Source organism: Leguminivora glycinivorella, chromosome 14 (assembly GCF_023078275.1).
Source record: "Leguminivora glycinivorella isolate SPB_JAAS2020 chromosome 14, LegGlyc_1.1, whole genome shotgun sequence".
NCBI classification, from domain to species: Eukaryota; Metazoa; Arthropoda; class Insecta; order Lepidoptera; family Tortricidae; genus Leguminivora; species Leguminivora glycinivorella.
This window is the reverse complement of record NC_062984.1, coordinates 10,237,435-10,261,727: the sequence shown is the minus strand read 5'-3', so window position 1 is coordinate 10,261,727 and position 24,293 is coordinate 10,237,435. Positions and strand designations below refer to the sequence as shown.

The following is a 24,293-nucleotide window of genomic DNA, read 5'->3' as shown; positions in this document are numbered from 1 at the left end:
TTGCCTAGATAAACAATCAATTGAGTAAGGAACGTTATCTACATATTTAGGTAAATTTAAGTCACATGAGACATGAACAGAGAAGGAAAGCTAGATGATGCGTATTTTTTCTCTGTCTTTTTGTATGCTACTTTTTTTACAGTTTTAATTTCTCAAAGGAGGTCAGTAGTTGACTACAAACTCAAAATAACACTCTTGAAAAAAATTAAGGGTCACTGACCTTTCACAGTAAATTGAGGTAGTGTGAGTGAAGCGTGTTTGTGTGTGTAATGGGGTAATTTGACAGATTCTGAAAATTCTCCCTGCTCTACCCCCTCTTAAGATCCGCTTGTTCGCCAACCGACCGGCTGAAAATGTACATCCTACAAACTTGAAGTTTAACAGAGATTCAGGGACGAATCATGTCGTTATTATTATCTTAGGGTAAACGTAAAGGGACGTCACGCTGTGCCAAACCTTAATAATAAAGCTCACCACAATACTGGGGCAAATGAAACTGAGAATGCCCAGTAAAACTAATAGTTTCACCGCCCTGATATTATTACCCCCTCATTTTCATAACCCTCATTTTGCATTGTCGTAAACTGATAATTAAATAGGTTTTATTTTCTATGAGCCTATTTTCAAGGCGCTAAGCTGCTCAGATATATCTGATGGCAACTGTACATTTGATTGAGCCTTACTCTAGGACGTCGTCGAATGCACTCTGGTATTGGCTTCCTCTCTATGAGAAGTTCTTCCGAAGTCAACAGGACCAGACCCTTCCATTCTCGTCTTCTACTCTTGCATATTGGCCGACAACTGTGAAACGAATATAAATATCAATTAAATATGTTGGCAGCCCAGTGCCCACCATACTGCATCTAAAGTATTGCTCCTTTGCTCCTATGCCCCATATAAAGGAGCTGGGGCAACTTTGTATGAAGCTAATGGAGCCATGTCCAGGAACCAACTGATCAGAGTTATATTGTTATATAATTATCTTGGCGAATGACGACCGGTCTGGCCTAGCGCGTAGTGCCCTGCCCGCTACGCCGCGGTCCCGGTTACGAATCCCGGTAAGGGCACTTATTTGTGTGATGAGCACAGATATTTGTTCCTGAGTCATGGATGTTTTCTATGTAAGTATTTGTATATTATATATATCGTTGTCTGAGTACCTGCAACACAAGCCATCTTGAGCTTACCGTGGGGCTCAATCTGTGTAAAAATGTCCTATAATATTTATTTATTTTTATTTTTATTTTTATTTATTTATGACAGTTTTGTACAACAGTCATCACATCATGATAATATCGGAAGATCAGAGCGCTGAAAGTCACCAGCAACATGCTGAGATGAGATGAGGCCATTTGGTGGCACCTCATTCCTTTCTGTTTGTGTTGTAACGTGTAATCAGTATTGTCTGTGTTCACGAATAAATGAACGAAATGATATTCTATAATATTAGTATGTAATGTTTATTTTATCATATGGGCTCTAAATGGAATTCCATTGCATAACTGAGATATTGATATTTTAAATATGTTTTCACAAAAAGGCGGAATTTCCTCAACATCAAAGCAGTCAGCCTTCTCTACTTGTATTATTACATTATATTCTGTGTTAATATACCAAATAAGTATATTAACGGACTGAAACTACTTAGGTCCCGAATACAATTAGCTGTAGCACTATTCAAAGCCTACTATTTAGGTAACACGCCTACACAATCAATCTAGCTTAGTATTCATCTGTTTCTTAGAATTAATTAAGTACTCAATGACTTAAACATCTTCAGGTCACCTTAAGGCCAAAACCCTATGCACGACATTAAGGTCACATAACAGTATGACAATAGGCATTTACGTTACTAGCTTTTGCCCGCGGCTTCGCTCGCGTTACGGTCGAAAATTGCGGAATGTTCCATATATTTAAACTTCCACATTAAACTTCCACATACAAGAACTAAAATACAAGACTCGAACTAAAACTTAATAATGTATAAATAAAAGAAATAACAATACATATGTACCTAGACTCCTAACTTAAATAATCCTTTTAATTTAAGATTAGCAGTTAAGTTCATAAATGCATGTATATTTCTGAGAAATAAACAGTTTTTTTTTTTTAACTAGAACCATATTAGATACATCTATACAGCGTATAAGTTTTATACGGACTTATAATTATTTAAATGACGATTATTATCAAACCTTGGGAATTGAAAAACATTTCGATAAAATAATAGTTTTATTTCATCATACAATATTAATTAACGTAATAATTTTAGGTACATTGATAAACATGGATGGCAAATATTGCGTTATTTATTATTTTGTATGTGATAGCTAGCGGGGTTGTGGACTGTTATTATTGACGTGAAATGATGAAAACATGTAATAAAAGCACTAATTTTAATTATTGGTAAACAAACACAAGCTTATTTAGTTTCGTGACAGAAGGCAGACTGAAGACTGATTGATCATATTTCATAACATGAGGACAGTTTTTGAAAGTGACATAATTTTAAACTATGAAGGAGGTCGCGCACCAGCCAGTCGCCAACAGTATGAAAAAAAAACTTACTATCGTATCGAAGTGTGGTCTATATTTTAAGGAGAACTTACTGTACTCATATTTATGCTTTACTCCACGTGCGAAACCGACGTGTAGCTAGTTATTTATAAAGCAAGACTAACGTTCCGTTTCGCTTAATTTCTACGATTTATTGTATTGTACACAGTAATTAATCATCGTTATCTCATTGAGTTTCAGTTTATTAGATTTGTCTTGAAACTCTTTGGTAGAAGAGATTCGAAGTACCTAAAAACGATTAAACAAGTTTCAGGGTTTTTCCGTAAAAAAACTTTCGCAAAGTATTTTTTTTTTGCTTTATATACTTAATACTTATTTCATTATTGCAATAAAATTAAACTTATAAAACGCCCCAAATACGCATCATCGCAGCCAAAAAGGACACTGATAGTTAGGGCATTAGATAGATAAAATAAAAAACTTTTTTGCTTTTTGAAAATATATCCTTTGTACCCAAGTCATTAAACATCAGACAGAATTGAAATATTTTTTTAGGATAAATTACACGAAAGGGTTAACCTTTCCGTTTCACATAGCCAGGGTACCTAGCCAACGTCACAATTCCTTACGCCGTGGCTTGCGTGGGCGACGGTCGCGCGATGATCGCGCGACGGCGATGCGACGCATACGAAATCAAACCTTATCGATATGGAAGTATGAGACGCGACGGCGACAGTCGCGCGACTGTCGCGCGACCGTCGCCCACGCAAGACACGGCGTTACTCTTCGTAAGCGTGTCGTAGCTAGCTCTATATCGCTCTTACCTAGCTGACAATTGTTGACGCTAAACGTCGATCGAAACGCTGTCTTGCTCTGTCGCGCCAATATGCAAGAGCGATTTTTGTATTTTACAAGCTTAAATGTGACCTACTTCCCGGTTTCCGATTGAGCTGAAATTTTGCACACATATGTAAACCACGTGACAATGTAATATTATGGTATCATGATAATGGAGCAAATAGGTGGTCATAGGAACTCTGTTATAAAACGTCGTATCTCCATCGAGTAAGGGGTTTTTAGAAACGTCTCGGAGAGCAGTAGAGACTGTTGAAAGAAACGTGCAGTCGGCGATAAAAGCTTGTGCAAAAATGATTTTTCACCACACCAACTGGTAAAGGCTTTCTTTGCTATTCGAAAACAGATAGCAAAATTGCATTTTATCCACAAGGGGGCAAAGTAATTTCATACAAATTTTAACTCGATGTCTTAATCTGGCTGCTAGATTTTACCTATAAATGATGATTTTGAATCATAAATATTGAATAAATTGATGGATTTCATTTATTTTGATGTTTTATAGTCAGTATTTTGTTCGTGTTGGTGTGGTGAAAAATTTTGTGTTTCACTCGGTGGCAAAGTTTGTTTAACCTTCGTGCCTTGATACCCTCGCAACGCTCAAGATTCCACTTTTTGAACCACTCGCTACGCTCGCGGTTCAATATTGGAATCTTTCGCTTGCTCTGGTATCAATATTGGCACGTGCGGTTAAACAACTACTTTGCCCCCTTGTAAAACAAATAACTATTTTTGCACAAGAAAACTTATTTTGCCTGTTGAGAAAGCCAGACTGCGTTTTGAATTTTCGATCACCACGTAGCGTCGTGAGCGTCAGAATGGCGGGTGTACATCAAGCAATCCTGGTGTGGTATACATCAGGAGTTAGTGCTAGCAATGTGCCAAATGTGCGCCAAAATTCGAGCAATGTGCTTTTTGAACTCCAGAGATATTTAAGAAATTAATGACACCCGCCATTCTGACGTCAAGTTGGCGGGTGTACTTCCAGTTCTAGCTAATGGCTGCTTACTCAAGGGTGAAAGTACTGCCTATGGTTAGTGCTCGCAATGTGTTTCCACATGAATGAAACACAAGATATATTTATTCAATCCCATATTACTCTTTAACAGCTCTCTGAATTAGTACTTTCACCCTTGAGTAAGCAGCCATTAGCTAGAACTGGAAGTGCACCCGCCAACTTGACGTCAGAATGCCGGTGTCATTAATTTCTTAAATATCTCTGGAGTTCAAAGAGCACATTGCTCGAATTTTGGCGCACATTTGGCACATTGCTAGCACTAACTCCTGACGTATACCACACCAGGATTGCTTGATGTACACCCGCCATTCTGACGCTCACGTAGCGTCAACGATTGTCACTTAGGTTAGGCCGGTTGTACGTAGGTATGTATGTTGGTCGTATCTCTTTATAAAAAACCGGCCAAGAGCGTGTCGGGCCACGCTCAGTGTAGGGTTCCGTAGTTTTCCGTATTTTTCTCAAAAACTACTAAACCTATCAAGTTCAAAACAATTTTCCTAGAAAGTGTTTATAAAGTTCTACTTTTGTGATTTTTTTCATATTTTTTAAACTTATGGTTCAAAAGTTAGAGGGGGGGGGGGGACGCACTTTTTTTTCCTTTAGGAGCGATTATTTCCGAAAATATTAATATTATCAAAAAACGATCTTAGTAAACCCTTATTCATTTTTAAATACCTATCCAACAATATATCACACGTTGGGGTTGGAATGAAAAAAAATGTCAGCCCCCACTTTACATGTAGGGGGGGTACCCTAATAAAACATTTTTTTCCATTTTTTATTTTTGCACTTTGTTGGCGTGATTAATGTACATATTTGTACCAAATTTCAGCTTTCTAGTGCTAACGGTTACTGAGATTATCCGCGGACGGACGGACGGACGGACGGGCGGACGGACGGACGGACGGACGGACGGACAGACAGACATGGCGAAACTATAGGGTTCCTAGTTGACTACGGAACCCTAAAAAGGGTTCGCGATTTCCTATCCTACTATTTTAACATAATGGTCGCGACCCTATGATGTCGGTAACGGATATTACTACTAGCGGACGCAGGAAAATTAAGTCGGCATAAATAAGAACCGGTGAGGTACTCGTATCCATACGGTTCAAGTACCTACATAATAAATAATATATTAACTAACAGGAGGTAGCGTGTAAATAAATAGGTAGGTACATGTATCCATTTTGTATAACGGATTTCCTTAAAAGTGGTATTTGACCACAGAACTAATTTGACCTACGTCTACTGAATTACTGATATTATTATAAATAGGCTACTAGACAATATCAAACACAATAAATGATTGTTTTCTATAGAATTTGACTTAAGAAACCAATATTTTTAGGTTAAAAGTGCAAGATAACTACGTATTTTTGAAAAAAAAATTATTATGATTTTTTTTTTAATTTTGGGCACGGAAATCCCTATCGGCGATGTACGGACGTCACGTCATAGGACTCATAGGATTCCAACCTATTTCATGTCGAATCGTAAATGACATTTGTGCCTTATATTCAAATGCCAGAAAATGTTGTTTTCCAGCAGAATGACGACATGCGCAGACAATCTATAGAATAACATGGCTGATGTTGTTTTTGCTGATTAAATAAAAGTATATTTTTTTAGCCTGTGTGGTGACGGGTTAAGAATTTCACCACCCCCTTTCTTCCCGTGGGTGTCGTAGAAGGCGACTATGGGATACGGGTTAAATTGTGGCGTAAGCGAGAGGCTGGCAACCTGTCACTGCAATGTCACAGTTTCGTTTTCTTTCAACCCCTTATTTGCCAAGAGTGGCACTGAAGCTTTAGTAGTTTCATGTGTTCTGCCTACCCCTTTATGGGATACAGGCGTGATAGTATGTATGTATGTATATTTTAAAACTATTTTTTGCTGTTTTCAAATCACAATAAAATATGGCAATATTTTTTTTTCGGTTCATTGAACAGTAGGTACTCGTAGTTATAATATAAGAGAGACTTTAAAAACCGGTCAAGAGCGTGTCGGGCCACGCTCAGTGTAGGGTTCCGTAGTTTTCCATATTTTTCTCAAAAACTACTGAACCTATCAAGTTCAAAATAATTTTCCTAGAAAGTATTTATAAAGTTCTACTTTTGTGATTTTTTTCATATTTTTTAAACATATGGTTCAAAAGTTAGAGGGGGGGGGGACGCACTTTTTTTTTTCCTTTAGGAGCGATTATTTCAGAAAATATTAATATTATCAAAAAACGATCTTATTAAACTCTTATTCATTTTTAAATACCTATCCAACAATATATCACACGTTGGGGTTGGAATGAAAAAAAAAACAGCCCCCACATTACATGTAGGGGGGGTACCCTAATAAAACATTTTTTTCCATTTTTTATTTTTGCACTTTGTTGGCGTGATTGATATACATATTGGTACCAAATTTCAGCTTTCTAGTGCTAACGGTTACTGAGATTATCCGCGGACGGACGGACGGACGGACGGACGGACGGACGGACGGACGGACGGACAGACATGGCGAAACTATAAGGGTTCCTAGTTGACTACGGAACCCTAAAAAGGGTCAAGTAGCCTTTATGAAGACATTAATAATTTATCTGATAATCGTTAATTAGCTATAGCCATTTGCAATTAAATAATAAGTCCTAAGGCGAGGGACATCGTCACTACTTTTAAAAAATCTCGTATCTCACGCTGTTCCTCAAAGTTAAAACGCAGTAAGTCTATATGCATTTCATAATAATAATAATAATAATAGTTCGCCACGGCGCCCGACACCGACGGATCCAGCGACGAGAGCGGGCCGCCGCCGCCGCCGCCACCACCACCTGCGCGACGAGGGCGGCCACCGCTGCCGGCACGCTTGGGGCCTGCGGGACATCCTGCCCCGCCCACGGCTCCCGCTGCCGGTGGTGTAGTGCGTCGCATGACATGGACTCGAGAAATAAACGAGAATGTCATGCGCGCCTATTACGGGGCCACAGAGGGGGGAACCCGGCTATCCGCGTACCGTTCTAGAATGCTGCCTCTGTTTCAGGCACTCGAGCCATCCACCACCGTATCGGAGCAGCGTCTATCGGATCAGGTGCGCGTCATTCAGCGGTCAAAGCGGTTGGATGACGCCACACTTGATCGGCTTCGCCAGGAGGCTCTCGCTGCTCGCGCGGACCCCGCCTCGGGGCGGGATTTGCCCGCCATGTCGCCGGACCCGGTGCCCGAACCCGACCTAGCACCGGAGGCGCCGCGGGTTGATTCCGGTAACGACGGCGGGGACTTCGCGAGTCAGAGCGTGAGTGAGCCTGCTAATGAGCAACTGAGGAGGTCTTTGGAAGAGGCGATTACGCAGTATCGCTCCACAAACAATCCTAGGCCACGATTACCACGTCTGCCTATGAATAGACGCAATCTAGCGTTAATGGGAGCCTTAAACGCTTTACTAGAGCCATTTATACGGACTAGTAAAGATCTAGATGATACACACTCGATCATGTACTGCGGAGCCATCGCGGCGTGCCGTGTTGCTCGAGTCAAGTTTCCGGACGCTGACCGTGCAACTAGGACCGTCGGAGGTGTCCCTGCATGGCAAGTACGGATCGAGCGTCGTATCAACTCGTTTAGGACTCTCATTGCAAAGCTGATCTGCTTCAGAGGGGGTAATAATCGCCCCCGAGTAATGCGCTTTGTGAACCAGGCGTTCGCGGGGACGGACATCAGGCCCCGCGACTATTTGGCCAATGTCACAGAGCGCATCGACTTCCTGAAGCAGAAAGTCTATGCATGGGCAAGCCGTATTCGCCGCTACAGAAAGCGTGTGGACCGATTCCAGCAGAATCGTCTTTTTCAAAGCGACCAAAGGAAAGTATACCGAAGGTGGGAGGAAACCGACCCTCGTGTGTCTGACGTGCGGCTGCCGGATGCTACTGCCATGTCTAATTTCTGGCGTAGCATCTGGTCGGTGCCCGTCGAACACACGGAGGGTGAGTGGATGACCGTTGTCGAACGCGAGTGCGAGAACATCGAACCTATGGGGGCTATCACCATCAGCCCCGACGACGTAAGTTGTGCTACCCGTACGGCCCAGAACTGGAAAAGTCCTGGACCGGACGGATTGCACAACTTCTGGCTAAAATGGTTTCGATGCTCGCACTCGCGTTTGGCAACGCAATTTCAACAAACCCTCGATCTTGGTTCTCTCCCACCTTCCCTAACAACTGGTGTTACTTTCCTGCTCTATAAGTCCGGTAGTACCACGGAAGCAAAAAACTACAGACCCATTACGTGCTTGCCTACACTTTACAAGCTCCTTACATCCATTTTGAGAGCAAAAATTAACGCGCATATTGTCGCTAACAACATTCTGGCTCCCGCTCAAAATGGATGTAGGGTTGGGTCCCGTGGTACTAAAGAGCTCCTCCTCATAGACATGACCATCTGCCAACAAGTTCGGCGGAACAGGGGGCCATCTCGGCCGCTTGGATTGACTATAAGAAGGCCTATGATTCGGTGCCTCATTCATGGCTGAGAAGGGTATTGGAGCTGTATAAACTTGATGCAGCTTTAATATCCTTCCTGGCTGCATGTATGAGGCAGTGGACCACAGTCCTTCGTCAACCAGGAGGCAGGGATGACCCCCTGGCCCGCAGGACTTCATAAGGATTGAGCGAGGAATATTCCAGGGTGACAGTTTGAGTCCATTATGGTTCTGCCTAGCTCTGAATCCCCTCAGCACGCTGCTGAAGGATTCTGGGCTAGGTTGCCGGCTTCGGAGAGAGGGTGAAGTCATCTCTCACCTTCTGTACATGGACGATCTCAAACTATTTGCACCGAACACCCAAGACCTGATGGTGCTATTGAAAACCACAGAAGTTTTCAGTACCGCCATCAGAATGGAGTTTGGTGTCGATAAGTGTGCGGTCATGCATGTACAGCGGGGGAGGTTGTAAATTCAGAAAATTTACAACTTTCTGAGACGATGTCGTTCAGATCTATCTCTGAATCAGAAACCTATAAGTACCTTGGTATGTCACAGTCGTTGGGTATTGAGGATGTTGGCATTAGACGGTCGGTGAAGGAGCGCTTTTTCAGTCGGCTCACAAAAGTCCTTAACAGTCTTTTGTCAGGAGGCAACAAAGTGCGCGCCTTTAACGCCTGGGTAATGCCTCTACTCACATACTCCTTTGGCATACTAAGGTGGACCCAGACTGAACTGGACGCCCTGGATCGGAGGGTCCGCTCACTGCTTACCACACACCGTATGTTACACCCGCGCTCGTCTGTTATGAGATTGTACATCCCACGGAAGTGCGGAGGTCGAGGCTTCCTAAACGCCAAAGATCTTCACAACCGTGAGGTGTACAATCTCAGGAATTACTTCCTTAACAACGAGTGTGGGATGCATCGTGATGTGGTGGCAGTGGACGGAAACCTCACGCCGCTCTCCTTGGCGAAACAGAACTGGCGCAAACCTGTGGTACTAAGTACTGCGGACCGCAAGGCGGTATGGGAGAGCAAGCAGCTACACGGGCGGTTCTACAAAGCCCTCACGGGACCCGATGTAGATCTGCTCGCATCGGTGAACTGGTTACGATTCGGGGACCTCTTCGGAGAAACCGAAGGTTTTGCCTGTGCAATTGCGGACGAAGTTATGATGACGAACAACTACCGGAAATATATCCTGAAGGACGGTACGGTCGACATTTGTCGGGCATGCCGCCGTCCCGGAGAGTCACTCAGGCATATCATTTCCGGTTGTTCTCATCTAGCTAACGGCGAGTACTTGCACAGACATAATCTCGTAGCCAGGATCATTCACCAGCAACTTGCTCTTCAATACGGCCTTGTGGACCGCGAAGTACCGTACTACAAGTACTTACCTGCGCCAGTTCTCGAAAATGGTCGTGCCACGCTCTATTGGGATCGATCTATTATCACTGACAGGACTATTGTAGCCAATAAGCCTGACATTGTGATAATAGATCGACTGCAACGCCGGGCAGTGCTCGTTGACATCACCATCCCCCATGATGAGAATCTCGTGAAAGCCGAGAAGGACAAGTCCAGTAAGTACCTAGACTTGGCTCACGAGATAACCGCCATGTGGGATGTTGAATCAACGATCATTGTTCCGATAGTCGTTTCAGCGAACGGTCTCATAGCGAAGAGTCTCGACCAACATCTTAAGAGACTCTCGCTAGGTGGCTGGATCAAGGGCCAGATGCAGAAGGCGGTGATCCTGGACACAGCGCGGATAGTTCGACGGTTCCTCTCTCTGCAGCCCTAACCACCGGCAGCTTGGGCCCTGCCCCGCTGCTGGCGGCACCCTAGGTTAGGTTTTTTATAATATGTTTATATGTTTTTATATTGTTTTGTAAGTGTTTTTTTATTTTACTTTTATACTCATATTGTAAAAAACCTAGCATAAGAAAAAAGATAAATAAAGGAAATAATAATAATAAAATACTTTATTGCACACTACAGAAGAAAAAGAAACATAATTCAGAACAGATACAACGTGGTAGGTAACAACAGGCGGTCTTATCGCTAAAACAGCGGTCTCTTACAGACAACCTTCAGATAGTCGAGTGGCGATCGGAATAAAATTTACGGGTGGTGCAAAGAAGAACAGAAGGCTAGTACCTAAATGTACAATATAATAAAATACATATACTACAAATATAAAAACTATGATAGACTACATATACTAATAAATACAACAATATATGAGATTTAACTATGGAGACCATTTCAACGACATGAAATTTCTTGGAAAACAGAAAGTTTATGAAGTAGACAAATAATGATCCTTCAACATTTTTTAAAAATGGGTAATGAAGTTGCACGTCTAATATTAATGGGCAGATTATTCCACAGTCGAACCGCACGAAAACTGAAAGAGTTGTTGTAGAATTTTGAAGTGGAAGGAGGTGGGACAAGCAGCAGATTTTGCGCACATCTAAGGGAAGAAAGAAACTTAAATCGGGATTTGAGATAACAAGGAGTATTAGGGTGAAACAAGGTGGCATACAAGAGAGAAAGAATATGAGTATTGCGTCGGAGACGAATAGGTAACCACTTGAGCTGTGCTCGAAAACTAGAAATGTGGTCAAATTTTCGCAACCCAAATATAAATCGAATGCAAACGTTTTGGAGTCGTTCAAGTTTGTTCAACTGCTCTTCGGTGATATCCACATAGCAAGTGTCAGCGTAGTCCAAGATGGGCAGAAGGAGAGACTGGGCAAGCGCAATTTTAGTAGTCAAAGGCAGAAAGTTACGGACTCGACGTAAAGAACCAACAGTAGCAAAAATCCTTCTGCTCACCTCGCTGATCTGCGGAATCCAGGATAGAGTACGATCAATAATTACGCCTAAATTTTTAACCTGATTTGAAAAAGGAATCGATACTCCATCGAACAAATACATACTTACTACAGTTTTATTTTCATTGACAGACGAAGATATAAGTATTTTTTAAAGTAGTGACGACATATTTTGGCGATCTTCTGCAAGAGTAACGTAATAATATTATTTTCTTCAGCGTAAGCTACTTAAAAAAAAATGATTTGTTCCCTAGTTGAATGTTGATATAAATATCAGCTTTGGTTTGATATCAGTACTATCAATAGTCTTGAAAATATGTGATACCTACTCGAAAACATTTTTTTCCATTTCGTATTTAGGCTGTCACTGTGCCAACAAGATTAATTAAAATCTTGAAGATACAAAGTAGGTCCTAAACTAAACCACTTCAGGTTCCTTCGAAGAAGTTCACTCTAAACTAAAGCAATACTTACCTACATTATGTATCTTTTGCAAAATAAATTAAATACAAACTATTCAATTTAATCATTCACGTTATAAAAATAAATTCAAATGAATTTCGTGCCATTTTCAAACATTAAAAAATTCTGGTAAATACGTACGTGCAAAGACCCTCGACCTTTTTCGGGTCCCTCTTGGTTTTTGGCAACGTAAGCATTTTATTTAACGCATTATCGTTATCGCAAATTGTTTGTTTACATCAAGTATACATTCATAATTTTGTAAAGATTATGACTTTGACATAAGTAACTTTTTTTTTACAATCTCAGAATGACAATACACCATAGAGTAACCACTTTTTTATCAACAAATGTAGGTATTAAAAAGGTGTGAATATAATAAATTAAATAATAATTATTGCACACTAGCTTTTGCCCGCGGCTTTGCTCGCGTTAGAAAGAGACAAAAAGTAGCCTATGTCACTTTCCGTCCCTTCAACTATCTCCACTTAAAAAATCACGTCAATTCGTCGCTCCGTTTTGCCGTGAAAAAGGGGCAAACAAACAGACACACACACTTTCCCATTTATAATATTAATAAGTATGGATTTTCGTAGAGTAGGTAAGGTGAATCTTGGTATATAGCCGACTGTTTAATGAAGTTGGAGGTTCCGGGTTCAAATTCCTGTATTGGTATTTATTAATGAAAACGTGGCAAAACAAAATATTTCCTACGATAACAATTGTGTTTTTCTTACTATTCTTAGAGTATGCATGAGCTGTATCAATATTTATTTGCTGATAGGTATTAACTTTTAAATTCACAAAATGCACATACATGTATGTAGGTACATTGTACAATGACGGGAGAACTTGGATAAGAAGCATCCTGTTAACTGGACAAAGATAACACTCATCAGTCATAAATATTTGCTGTTTTTTTTAAATCAGTTCCTAATCGGGTGTGGCTTGTAACAACAGAATAAAAGTAGTACGATATCATTATATTTAAAATGATTTTGCTTAGTGTTGTTTCCTTAGCTTTTTGTTTGTTTTTAGCAGTGCGTAAGTATTTTTTATTCATACATTCTTATGGAGTGCAAGTGATGTTTAAAAATGCAGTAAAATTATACAAGCCCATTTTATGAGGTGTAAATTATACATTTTGTACTAGGTACATAATTTGATTAAAATTTTCATGCGATAATCCTCTATGTTTGTGAAATAGAATACTTTAACAAAACATTATTTAGTTCTTGTTACTATACTACATACATTGACAGTAGGTAGTAAGTATTATAAAAAAGTTATGTGGCAACTATTCTCATCGGGGCGCTTTTAACGTATCTAACTCTAAAATAGTTAAAATTTGTCTTCATACATTGCAAAAGTAACACGTATAGGCCCAATTATTGATGCCAAACACTCTATAGGTAGATGCATATAGTTGAAAAGAGTTCACTCTCGCTGAGCTCTGACAGCATCAGTCACCTACAGGAACAGAACAAAATCTAAGTATAATAGTTATAAAGGGTATATTTAATAGTTTAGTAAATTTGTACTTTGGCAGATGGCAAATTATTCCGGTTCGACTACGATTACTACCAGGAGGCAGAAGGATGGATGAAGTTACACCAAATCCCTGCAACGTGGCGGGATGCCCGACTAAGGTGTTTTAGAGAAGGTAGGCCCATAGCATTATGACTATTATGAGCTTAGTTATTTATTCTTAAATACTTACCTTACTCTTGTGTTGGACTAACAGTTAAAACTGATTGATTGAATAATAATTACTTACCAAAGAATCTCGTTTCGAAATCTGACAAAAATTATACATACATTCATACATATAATCACGCCTGTTTCCCAGAGGGGTAGGCAGAGATCACAGATTTCCATTTACAACGATCCTGACAAACCACTTTCGCTTCACATACTTTCATAACGTTTCTCATACACGCTCGTCGGTTTCGAGTACTTTTGACCTAGCCTTTTTGCAATATTTCCCCGATTTGGTCGAGAAAAGTTCGCCTAGGTCTTCCATTTCCAACTCACCCTTCCATTTTTTTTTCATATACTTTCTTCGTTAATCTCCTCTTATTCATCCTCTCTACATGCCTGAATCACCTTAACATACCCATCTCAATCTTTGTCACCACATCTACATCCACTCCACACTTATCTCTTACCGCGTTATTTCTGATCCTATCACTCAACTTCACACCACTCATGCTTTTTAACGCTCTCATTTCCACAGCATTTACTTGACTTTGATGTCTTTTCTCCCACACCCAACTTTCACTACCATAGTGTAGGAACTAAAACTCCTCTATGCACTGCCAGACGTGCTTTTTGCGACACTTTCTGGCTGCCCATAAAAGCGTTTAGTGCTCCGTTTACTCTATTCCCAGCATTCACTCTCCTTTCAATATCTTTTCAATGTTTAACCGTCCCTTGCAAACAACGTTCCCAAATACACAAACTCTTTCACTTGTTCCAAACTTTCATTATCAATCTCAATTTCGCAATCTGTCATAATCTCATCTCTTTCAAATACCATAAAGAAAATAAAAATATGTAAATATGTGCAAAACTGAACTCAGTTCAATTCTAAAATACTCACTCATATTTTGTATCTGTTTTCTTTTTGCTAACGCTTATAGATTATGTATTTTATATAGATTATAGATTATGTATTTCGTAAAGTATAATATGTATAAAAACAACGTAGTATTCACTGCGTCCGATTGTCCCTGGCTTAACTTTCTTCTGCGACTAAGCCTCCAATTTAGTTCGGATTATCCACGGATAACAATGACGCATCGCTGTCTTGCACCTACCGATGAGTATTTGTAGTTCAAATCATATGTAGGTGGCAAAAAAAGAAGATTTACATTGTTCAAGTCTTAGTTGGCATCGCAATAAAATAAAATAATTGAATTCAGACGATTCAATCCATAGTTTTTTTCGTTACATAAATATTTAAATTCCTATGTTAGTACTTAAACTAAGACGTACAGAAGTCCTGTGCCACGTGAAAACCATTCCATCTCTCTGCCGTCGGCCAGAAGACTTTGATGGCTCTCGCACGAACTGAATCAACGATAGCGATGTGAAATTCCTACAAATAATTTTTAAGAAAAAAAAAACCGCCTTCCTTTTGGGTTTTGGTGATAAACACTTTCAAATGTTGGATTATGTTATCAATTCATCTGTATATTTTTTAATGTTTGTTATTCGATATCTCCGTCATTTCTGAACCAATTTTGAAATTTGGATGATTCTGAAGTACTTACAGATGATAATGATTATCAAAACAGAACTCTAACCAGGGGCAGCTCACTCTTCATCAGCAGTTCCACTGTACCAAATGCCACTGTTCTGGACGTAAGTGCATACTGTTCTTATAAAAATACCAAAGTCACTATAAGTGTGCCGTTCAGATTTGAGGAGTTCCATTCTGACCATCATCAGGAGTTCCACTGCACCAAATGTCTCTGTTCCGTACGTAAATGCATGCTGTTCCTTTAAAAACATAAAAATCACTATATGTATGCCTTTCAGATTTGAGGAGTTTCCTCGATTTCTCCAGGATCCCATCATCAGAACTGAGTTCTGAGAAAAATGGGACCAATCTGTATGCATACACATTCAACCAAAAAAAAATTTTTAAAATAGGTCCAGTAACGACGGAAATATCGAGGAACAAACATTAAAAAAAATAAAAAAAAAAACAAAAAAAATACAGACGAATTAAGAACCCCTTCCTTTGAGATTTGGAAGGCGGTTAAAAATACAGACGAATTGAGAACCCCTTCCTTTGAGATTTGGAAGGCGGTTAAAAATAGACTAGTATTTTTCTATTTCATCACAATACATGTATCTGCTAGGCGCTGATGCCTATTTTGTCATCAGGTGCCGTGCTAGCTTCACCGGAGACAGAAGACCTTCGGCATGCCATGCGGATCATAGTTACGAACAACCAAGGAGTAACTTGTGGAGTTTTTACTGGGATACATGCTACTTACTCTAAAGGAGATTATTATTCCATTGACGGTAAATTTATTTTCATTGTTCAGTGCCTTGTTTCAATTAACAGTTTTGTTATTGCTCACTACTGAGCATAAGATAAGCCTATCTTCCATTACGCCTCTTGTCAGTCCTGAGCTCATCCATAAGTGACCGACATTCTTCTTGATATACTCCACCCAACGGTCCGGCCGGAAACCACCCGATATTGGGGCCGATATACGGGCAGATATTGAAATTTTAAGAGACTGGTCTCTGTTAAAATTTCAATATCTGCCATCAGTCTGCTAAGCACCAATATACCTCAGCTCCATTTTAGTTTATCACTGACAAAAAACCCACGTCCTACTTATTTATGTTCAGACATGTCATGACTCATGAACTCCTAATTTATTTCTATTATACTATCTTCAATCAATCAATCAGAATATTTATCTTCATTCCTAACTTGATCGATCATAACATTCTTAATTCCGAGGCACTCCATTGAATCGAATCCCAATCAACTGGGCACCCAATGAGCCAGACAACGCGGATAACAACGAAGACTGCCTTCTCATGCTGCCCAATGGCACCATGGCGGATGTCAACTGTTCCGATGTGTTCCCATATATTTGCTACAAGAAGAAGCTGCCGAACATAGCTGTTAACAACTGTGGGACTGTTGATAACAGTGAGTTTAACTAAATGAAGTAGGTTCATTCACTTTCAATTTTATACAAGACTAGCGACACGCCCCGGCTTTCTACGGGCAAGTGTCTCTTCTTGTTGTTAACTAATCATGGCACCCATTCCTTCAACTCCGTAATAACCCGTAAACACCGCCGTGATCTGTTGATGAATCTTTTCAGGTGCAATTTTTTTAAATCTTTCAACTCTTTGATTGCTAAAAGTGACACTGAATCTTGAGCAGTTTCTTGTCTGTTGTTGTTCCTGTGGGGAACACAGGCGTGACTTTATTGGATATAATGTGTATATTTGCAGGTTATGCCTTGGATACCCGTACAGGAAGCTGCTACAAGTTCCACACAGAGCCACAGACGTGGCCGCGTGCATTCTCAGCGTGCTCGGGAGAAGGCGGCCATCTTGCTATTATTAACAGCGAGACTGAGGCTCAGGTATTAACATATTATACTGGTCGGATCGTGGACGTATCTTACCAGAACCGTTGTCAAGACTTTCCGTAGTTGTTTATGGAGAGCTTTCAATGAAATACCATGTTCATATTACAGAATTTACTGCACAAAACCGAATACACATCATAGAATACATTCCGCCTGTTATTTCGAGCAAACCGCCGCGGCTGATGAATCTCCAACAACGACAGGACTCCTCAAACATTTCCCCTGCAGATCGATTGACAGCCTCCAATCATCTGTTTTTCGATTCTGTTCTTTTAGACAGCAGCGTCCTCTGTGACGTTTTTGGCAGAACTCAGTCGAATACCAGCCAGGTTGTACGAAGTTGTAAAACCCTTGATTGCTCTTTTTGTCAAATGTAGCGTGATATAACGTAATCACATTTTGGTCGTTCTCCGACATACTTTTAAATGATGGTCCGAAGATAATAGGTGCATAGACGGTGTAGGTAGGTACTTGATACTCGTATTAGAAGATTGACTATTGTCCGTCGTCCGTCGGCAACCCGAACCCTCCTTAGAACTTGTGCACTCCTTTTTGCTGTGTACTTAACACAGCAAGAGGGAATGCACAAGTTTCTATGGGGTGGCAACGCGTATGTGACACTGTTTGAGTTGCATGCGTCCATAGGTTACGGTGACCGCTTTACATCAGGCGGGCCGTATGCTTGTTTGCCACCGACGTAGTATTACAAAAAAAAAAAAAACAATATTTCCCAAAAGATTAGATCTCTTACTGACTCTTAACAAAATTTGAGGTCAGGAAATCAGGATGTAAAATAAGAGTTTCTTTGTATTACCTTTTAATCATTGTTCCTAAAATACTAGCACTTTCGTAGAACTAGTCAATTCTCACGATTCATCTTTTTTTGAAGTTCATTTACCATTCTGGCAATTCAATAAGGTAGATTAACCTGACCCATTTTTCCCTAGCGGTGCGTGTTTGTTGTGGTCGCAGTTCTAACCTAACCTAACCCACTTTTCCCTAGCGGTGCTTTTCTGTATAATAGTCGCAGCTCTAACCTAACCTAACCCACTTTTCTGGAGCAGTGAGTATCTGTAGAGTTCGCAATTCTAACCTAGTGTAACCATTTTTCCCTAAAAGCGCATTTCTGCTTAACGAAAAATGTATGCGAAATAAGTTTCGGATAATGGGATGTATGCCAAACATATTTATGCTCATCCAATTTCTTCCTAATGACACTCGACCTCAATAATAGTAGGCCAATATATTTTCGGACAAAATAATATTCGAAATATCGTGAATTATACCAAACAATGTTTATGCTATATTAACATTCGGCAACAATCGATTATGCCAAATCTGTTATGACAAAAGCGTTTCGGACAAATAAAGTTATGCCACATAGAGGGAACCTAGATTATACTCTTATAATATGAACCATATTACTCTATTGAACAATTTTTAGGTCCTTCGAGAGATATACGCACAGCACCCGCCCGGCAGCCTGCCTGGTAACTTCATCAAGCACGTGGTTCACATTGGCCACACTGATTGGGAAGAACACGGCATGTGGATGACCATACATGGTTAGTAAGGTTTTTATTTTGCCATTATAATATTTTAAGTACTCCTTATTAAAACAAAACATGTTGATCACTCTTATCAAATACAAACAGTGCTAATTTAAAGATAAAAAAAAATTAAGTCCGGTACAGCTATGTGATAAGCAGTGATCGGGAATTGTCTGCAACTCGGGTAAAGCATAACTAACTTTTATATTACTGGAGTTTATTTCATATCAATACATGAACTACAATACTCTAATATAATTATTTTCAAAGGCAACTCTGGCTTAAAATTGTATCACTGTTGCTATTACAACTTGATATACCGTAGCGATGCAACCAAAACCACTGTGATAAGTAGTAGTACAATGATGTTAATTTCCAGGACAAACTTTAAAACAGGCGGGCTACGACAAATGGTCAGGCGGTCAGCCGGACAACGCTACCGCCCAGTTCTGCGGCGCCATGTTCAACAACGGTCAACTTGACGACGTGTGGTGTGACCGCCCTTGCCCTTTCATCTGCGAGAAGAAACCTGACAGCTTATTGACGGAGGATGACTATTAAATTGAAATATATTTCAGTTCTAATACATTTAAAACGAATATAACAACCGTATGTTACTTAAATTAAAACGTTCATACTCTGGCTCCCTCTGTGTCCCTACGATAAATGGTCAGGCGGTCAGCATGACAACGCTACCGCCCAGTTCTGCGGTGTATTCGATACCTTTGGGTTCAATTGGCGTAAAGGACAAAATGCAGGTTTTCAGGAGAAGCAAAAAACAATATTTTTTTTTTTAGAAAAATGTTTATATCTTTTTTGTTTTTTGACCTATATTTGTGACGTATATAGAAAAATATGTAGATTTTTAGTATCCTTAACCTAGTGTAGCACCTGTAGTGATAAACTAAACGGTTTAGAAGTTAGATGGTTGTAAAGGACATGTCAAAATGCTATGAACGTCCTTTACACCCACGATTTTTTTGAACAATTAGAGTTGATAGGGTCGTAAATGACGGTCTTAGATGATTTTTATACAAATTCGGGGCGTAAATGTAACCGGAATGGTACAAATGGCAACTGTTTTTAGCTTAGTTTACAATTGAAAAACTTGAAAAATGTATCAAAACGTAGTTAATATGCCATAGAATAGCCACAATAGTGTTACAGTGTATATTTATCTAAATATTTAGCAAAGACAAAGAACAAGACTATTTTATACCCAGTTTTGCAATAAAGAAACAACATTTGCTTAAAAACTATCTAGTATTTTGGAAAGTTATTATTTTAGTACTCGCCGCTGTCTCAACTCTCAATAAGTTACGCATTCAGTATTTAATTCTAGCAGGGAAACGCTTTCGTAGTTTAAGTAAATATAAAAACACTAATGGTAATCACGTAAACTTTAATCAGCAACTATGAACAGTAGACTATATTAATACGACAGTAATTTTAAGTCTAAAGTAGAAAGAAGTTCTAAGAATAACTAAGAGTTAAGTACCAATTTATAAACGCAAGTTAGGACGCGTATATAAACTGTGACCAGCTAATAAATAATAGTAACTGTAGTCAAGACTACCTACTATGTTGATTCATATTTTTGATAATTTTAAAACAGAAGATTGTTATTTAGTCTTTAACCTGTTAAATAAGAATAATCTTAATTATGAGTTCAATCCTAGAAATATTATAGTCAATGCTTTAAGTACTTGTGGGTACATAGCCAAGTCACCAAACGCTAACGCTCATTCGCTAGCGAAACGCACCTGTTATTGTCGCACTAAATGTTAGTATAGTCTACTGTTAAAGTTTACTGGCGGCGTAGCTGAATGGCAATCGTCGACGCCAGACGCCGACAAAAATGCAGTCTGGTGCAATACGCAAGAGCGATAAAGATATATAGCTACGAAATAGATATTATCGTGAGCGTTTGTGCATACGTTGTGGGTACGTACCCTGATTACCATAGTGTTTTTTTTTAAATTAGGTACCTACATCTCGTCGCAGTATAATAATACTACGAAAGCGTTTCCCGCTAGAATTAAAGGCTGAATGCGTAACCTACTGACTATTCAACAGCGGCGAATACTAAAAAAATAACTTTGAGCTTGTTGCCAAAGTATTAGTAGATCGTTTTTAAGCAAATATTGTTTCTTTATTACAAAACTGGAAATAAAATAGTCTTGTTCTTTTTTGTTTCTAAGATAGCTTAGATAAATAATCACAGAACAATTGGTCTGTGTAAATAATACACTGCATTAAACTAATGTCTATTCTATGCCATATTAAGTACGTTTTGACACATTTTTCCAGTTTTTAATTGTAAACTTAGCACAACATTTGTACCATTTCGGTTACAATTACGCCCCGGTTTTGTATAAAAATCATCTAAGACCGTCATTTACGACCCTATCAAATCATGGGTGTAAAGGACGTTAATAGCTTTTGACGTGTCCTTTACAACCATCTATCTTCTAAATCGTTTAGTTTATCACTACGGTTGTTACACTAGGTTAAAGATACTCGTAATCTGCATATTTTTCTAATACACGTCACAAATATAGGTCAAAAAAACAAAAAAGTGGGTTTATCTTTCTCTTGGAAACCTGCATTATATGTCCTTTACGACAATTGAACCCAATGATATCGATTACAGTTGCGGATAAAATATTTTTAGTGCTGGTCGTAAAGGACGAAGAACAAAAAAACTTGTCCTTTACGCCCAACTTTACCACACTACTATAGAAAGTGATCCTTAAAAAGTAAGGGCTTAAAGGGCAACAATATATATCAAGGTGACTTACGACTATATTTTTATTTGTAGATTTCCTTTACGACACAAATAATAATTTATAATTAATGACTTGATATTTACGCCCCTTCAGAAAAGCTATTTTTGCAAGTCCATAGTAGAAAATCTTGGTCGTAAAGGCAACTTTTTAAGAGATATCGAAATTTTAACTACACAGATCGATAGCGCTTGAAATTCTGAACAAAACTGTATATATAACTCATTTTCGCCAAAATGTCCTTTACGCCAATTGAACCCAGAGGTATCGATTAAATTAAATCGTTACCAGACTTATTGACTGAGGATAATAATTAATAGAAACACTTTGTATTTTTAATTTTATACATAAATCCGAAATAAGCACAATAATCTTATATAAACGAATTTTATCAAACTCTATTCCTACTCTAGAGGGAGCCCTCTATGGGCCCATATTAAACAAGAGTCACGTTGACGACGTGTGGTATGACCACCCGCTGACTTACTCTTACGACGGAAAAAGATCTTTATTAGGGTTCCGTACCAAACAGGTACAACAGGACTGGAACCCTTATGGTGCGACTCTGTCCGTCTGTCTGTCCGTGTCACATTCCTAAATATCTCGAGAACTACTAATGCTATCAACTTGAAATTTGGAATAGTTGTGAACATTGTAAATCTCTATAAATAGAACGTATAATTTTTTTAAACATATTAATTTTAATTGTAGAAAATGGCCAAAATGAAAGGGGGACAAACTGTAAATTTCAAGTTACTAGGTCAAGTGGGGTATCGTTGGAAAGAGCTCAAATTGAACGTAAATAAGCTATTTTTTATAATTTTTTTGTTGTGGAAAAAAAATGAATTTTGAAGGAAAATGAAAAAAAAATACCGTTCCCCCCCCCCTTATCTCCGAAGTTTACCAACGAAAAATTATGAAAATTTTAGTAAACATTGGTTTTATGCTAAATATTACAGGAAAAATATAATCGTTTTTGTATTTTGAATACTTTTTTTTTATTCACAAAAAACTTTTCAGATTTTTACTTTCAATTCAATTTACCCAACCTTGCGGATGCATATCGTACTTCAAATTAATACGAGATGTTACGTAAACCATCTTCTATCCAATAAAGTAAAAACTGTTTAAATCAGTTAACATTATAAAGAATTATCCCTGAAAAACCAGGTCGCGCAAATTAGTTAGCAAATTGACCGGGAGATGGCGCTATACACAATAATACTCATTAGTGCCTATACTTTTGTCTTCTAGTCAAGTCATTAGAGTTATATGAAAATATGAGATTATTTTTACAGGGTAGTTTGAAAGAAAGTTTGTACGGAACCCTCGGTGGGCGAGTCCGACTCGCACTTGGCCTTTTTTTTAATTTAATTTTCTAAATACACTTATATACTATTTTTTACAGCGATCGAAAATCGCTACCCTGAAATTACCGCTAATCTGAAATTAGCTACCGTATTTTGCTTTATATAATGCAAAAAAAGTCATGAAAACTGGAAAATTCGCGATTTGCGGGACCTAAAACTAACCTAGATCGATTTTCCAACCCTGAAACATAACACATTTTAGCGAAATCGTTAGAGCGGTTTCCGAGGTCGCCGATATATATAAATAATCGAAATAAGAATTACTCGTTTAAAGGCATTAATAAAGACAGATAGATAGATAGATTCATATAATTCTAGGAAAGAAAGTAGACAATTTTTACCTTGAAAATTCCAATAGTTATACGATGAAGCCAAACAGGAAGTTTATCTTTTCGATTTATTAACTGGATGGCGTCACGCGCAGAGCCGTGAGCAATTAAAAGTTTGGCGTCAACATAACCGGCAAAACAGAAGGGCCACTCAATGGCAGGAAAGAATGTTTCAACTTAAATTAAATTTACATATTTATACTTACGCATGCTTCACCTGAGAAGTTTTAGAAAACCCCTTATCCCTTTATACTTACTTTCAAAAATAAACGCTCCTCTGAAAATAGATTACGGTGTTGATTATTTATCAACAAACCTACTCTTTTTTTTTTTTCAAAATAACACTAGAAAAGGGCCGTACTTTTAAATCACTTCTTATATAGGATTATTATTTTGATGTTTTATAATTGTTCGAATTTGGCTAGCGTTAATGCAGGAATTAATAAACTTAGTAAACTGATGGTTTCATGACAGATATTAAATATCATTTTAAATGGTGATAAAACTCATACTAAAAAGTTGAACGCTCCTGTTACAGAAGACTATTATAAGTATAATGTAGATGTACGGTTAACCAATCCTAAGCCGCTCTAGAACCCTGTCTAATTGACACTTTATTTATTTGCCAAGGAAGTCACTTTGATGTTTACTGTAAAAAAAGTTCTATAGTGGCCTAGGCTGCACTAAGTGGATCCGCTGCAAAATAATAAATTCTACTTGTAGGCTACTAAAACGAGGCGTAAAAAAGGTTTCCCCAAAAGTTTGAAGCGAGGATGATGTGAATAATGCATAAAAGAACTGTTTGCAAATTTATGCTTTCACTTTACACCTCATTTACCCTAAGCAGCACTTTTACAACAGGAAGTATTTTTGGAATAAAAATATATAATTTACATGTTCTGTCGTATACCTAGTGCTATAAAAAGCACAATGTAAGTAGGAAATTTGAAAATTGCTGTTGA

The 24,293-nt window shown here is 38.7% G+C and overlaps 2 protein-coding genes across 3 annotated transcripts in view; one reads left to right on the top strand and one right to left on the bottom strand.

Annotated features, from left to right (window-relative positions):
• LOC125233534 overlaps positions 1 to 12,391 on the bottom strand; it is a 29,979-nt gene extending 17,588 nt beyond the window's left edge. The window contains exons 1-2 of the mRNA XM_048139587.1: positions 12,306 to 12,391; positions 684 to 801 (exon numbers count right to left, since the gene is read on the bottom strand). Of these exons, the coding sequence (XP_047995544.1) occupies positions 684 to 801; positions 12,306 to 12,361 (174 nt within the window). The 5' untranslated portion in view covers positions 12,362 to 12,391. The remainder of the gene's footprint in view (positions 1 to 683; positions 802 to 12,305) is intronic.
• Positions 12,392 to 13,065: 674 nt separating this feature from the next.
• LOC125233318 (hemolymph lipopolysaccharide-binding protein-like) lies at positions 13,066 to 19,554 on the top strand. 2 transcript variants are annotated; one of them, XM_048139288.1, is made up of 7 exons: positions 13,067 to 13,208; positions 13,714 to 13,827; positions 16,059 to 16,199; positions 16,651 to 16,845; positions 17,157 to 17,290; positions 18,741 to 18,861; positions 19,226 to 19,554. In XM_048139288.1, the coding sequence occupies exons 1-7, from the start codon at positions 13,157 to 13,159 to the stop codon at positions 19,405 to 19,407; spliced, it is 939 nt and encodes a 312-aa protein (XP_047995245.1). In that variant the 5' UTR covers positions 13,067 to 13,156; the 3' UTR covers positions 19,408 to 19,554. The 2 variants fall into 2 exon arrangements, with proteins under 2 accessions (XP_047995246.1, XP_047995245.1); XM_048139289.1 differs by lacking the exon at positions 16,651 to 16,845 and having other exon boundaries at positions 13,066 to 13,208.
• Positions 19,555 to 24,293: the final 4,739 nt, after the last annotated feature.

Bases quoted from the DNA above. Each gene is read 5' to 3' on its own strand.
- LOC125233318 (XM_048139288.1), top strand. From the start codon at position 13,157: ATGATTTTGCTTAGTGTTGTTTCCTTAGCTTTTTGTTTGTTTTTAGCA. The intron at 13,209-13,713 runs GTAAGTATTTTT...GTACTTTGGCAG, and splicing joins TTGTTTGTTTTTAGCAGTGC to ATGGCAAATTATTCCGGTTC. The intron at 18,862-19,225 runs GTTAGTAAGGTT...GTTAATTTCCAG, and splicing joins CATGTGGATGACCATACATG to GACAAACTTTAAAACAGGCG.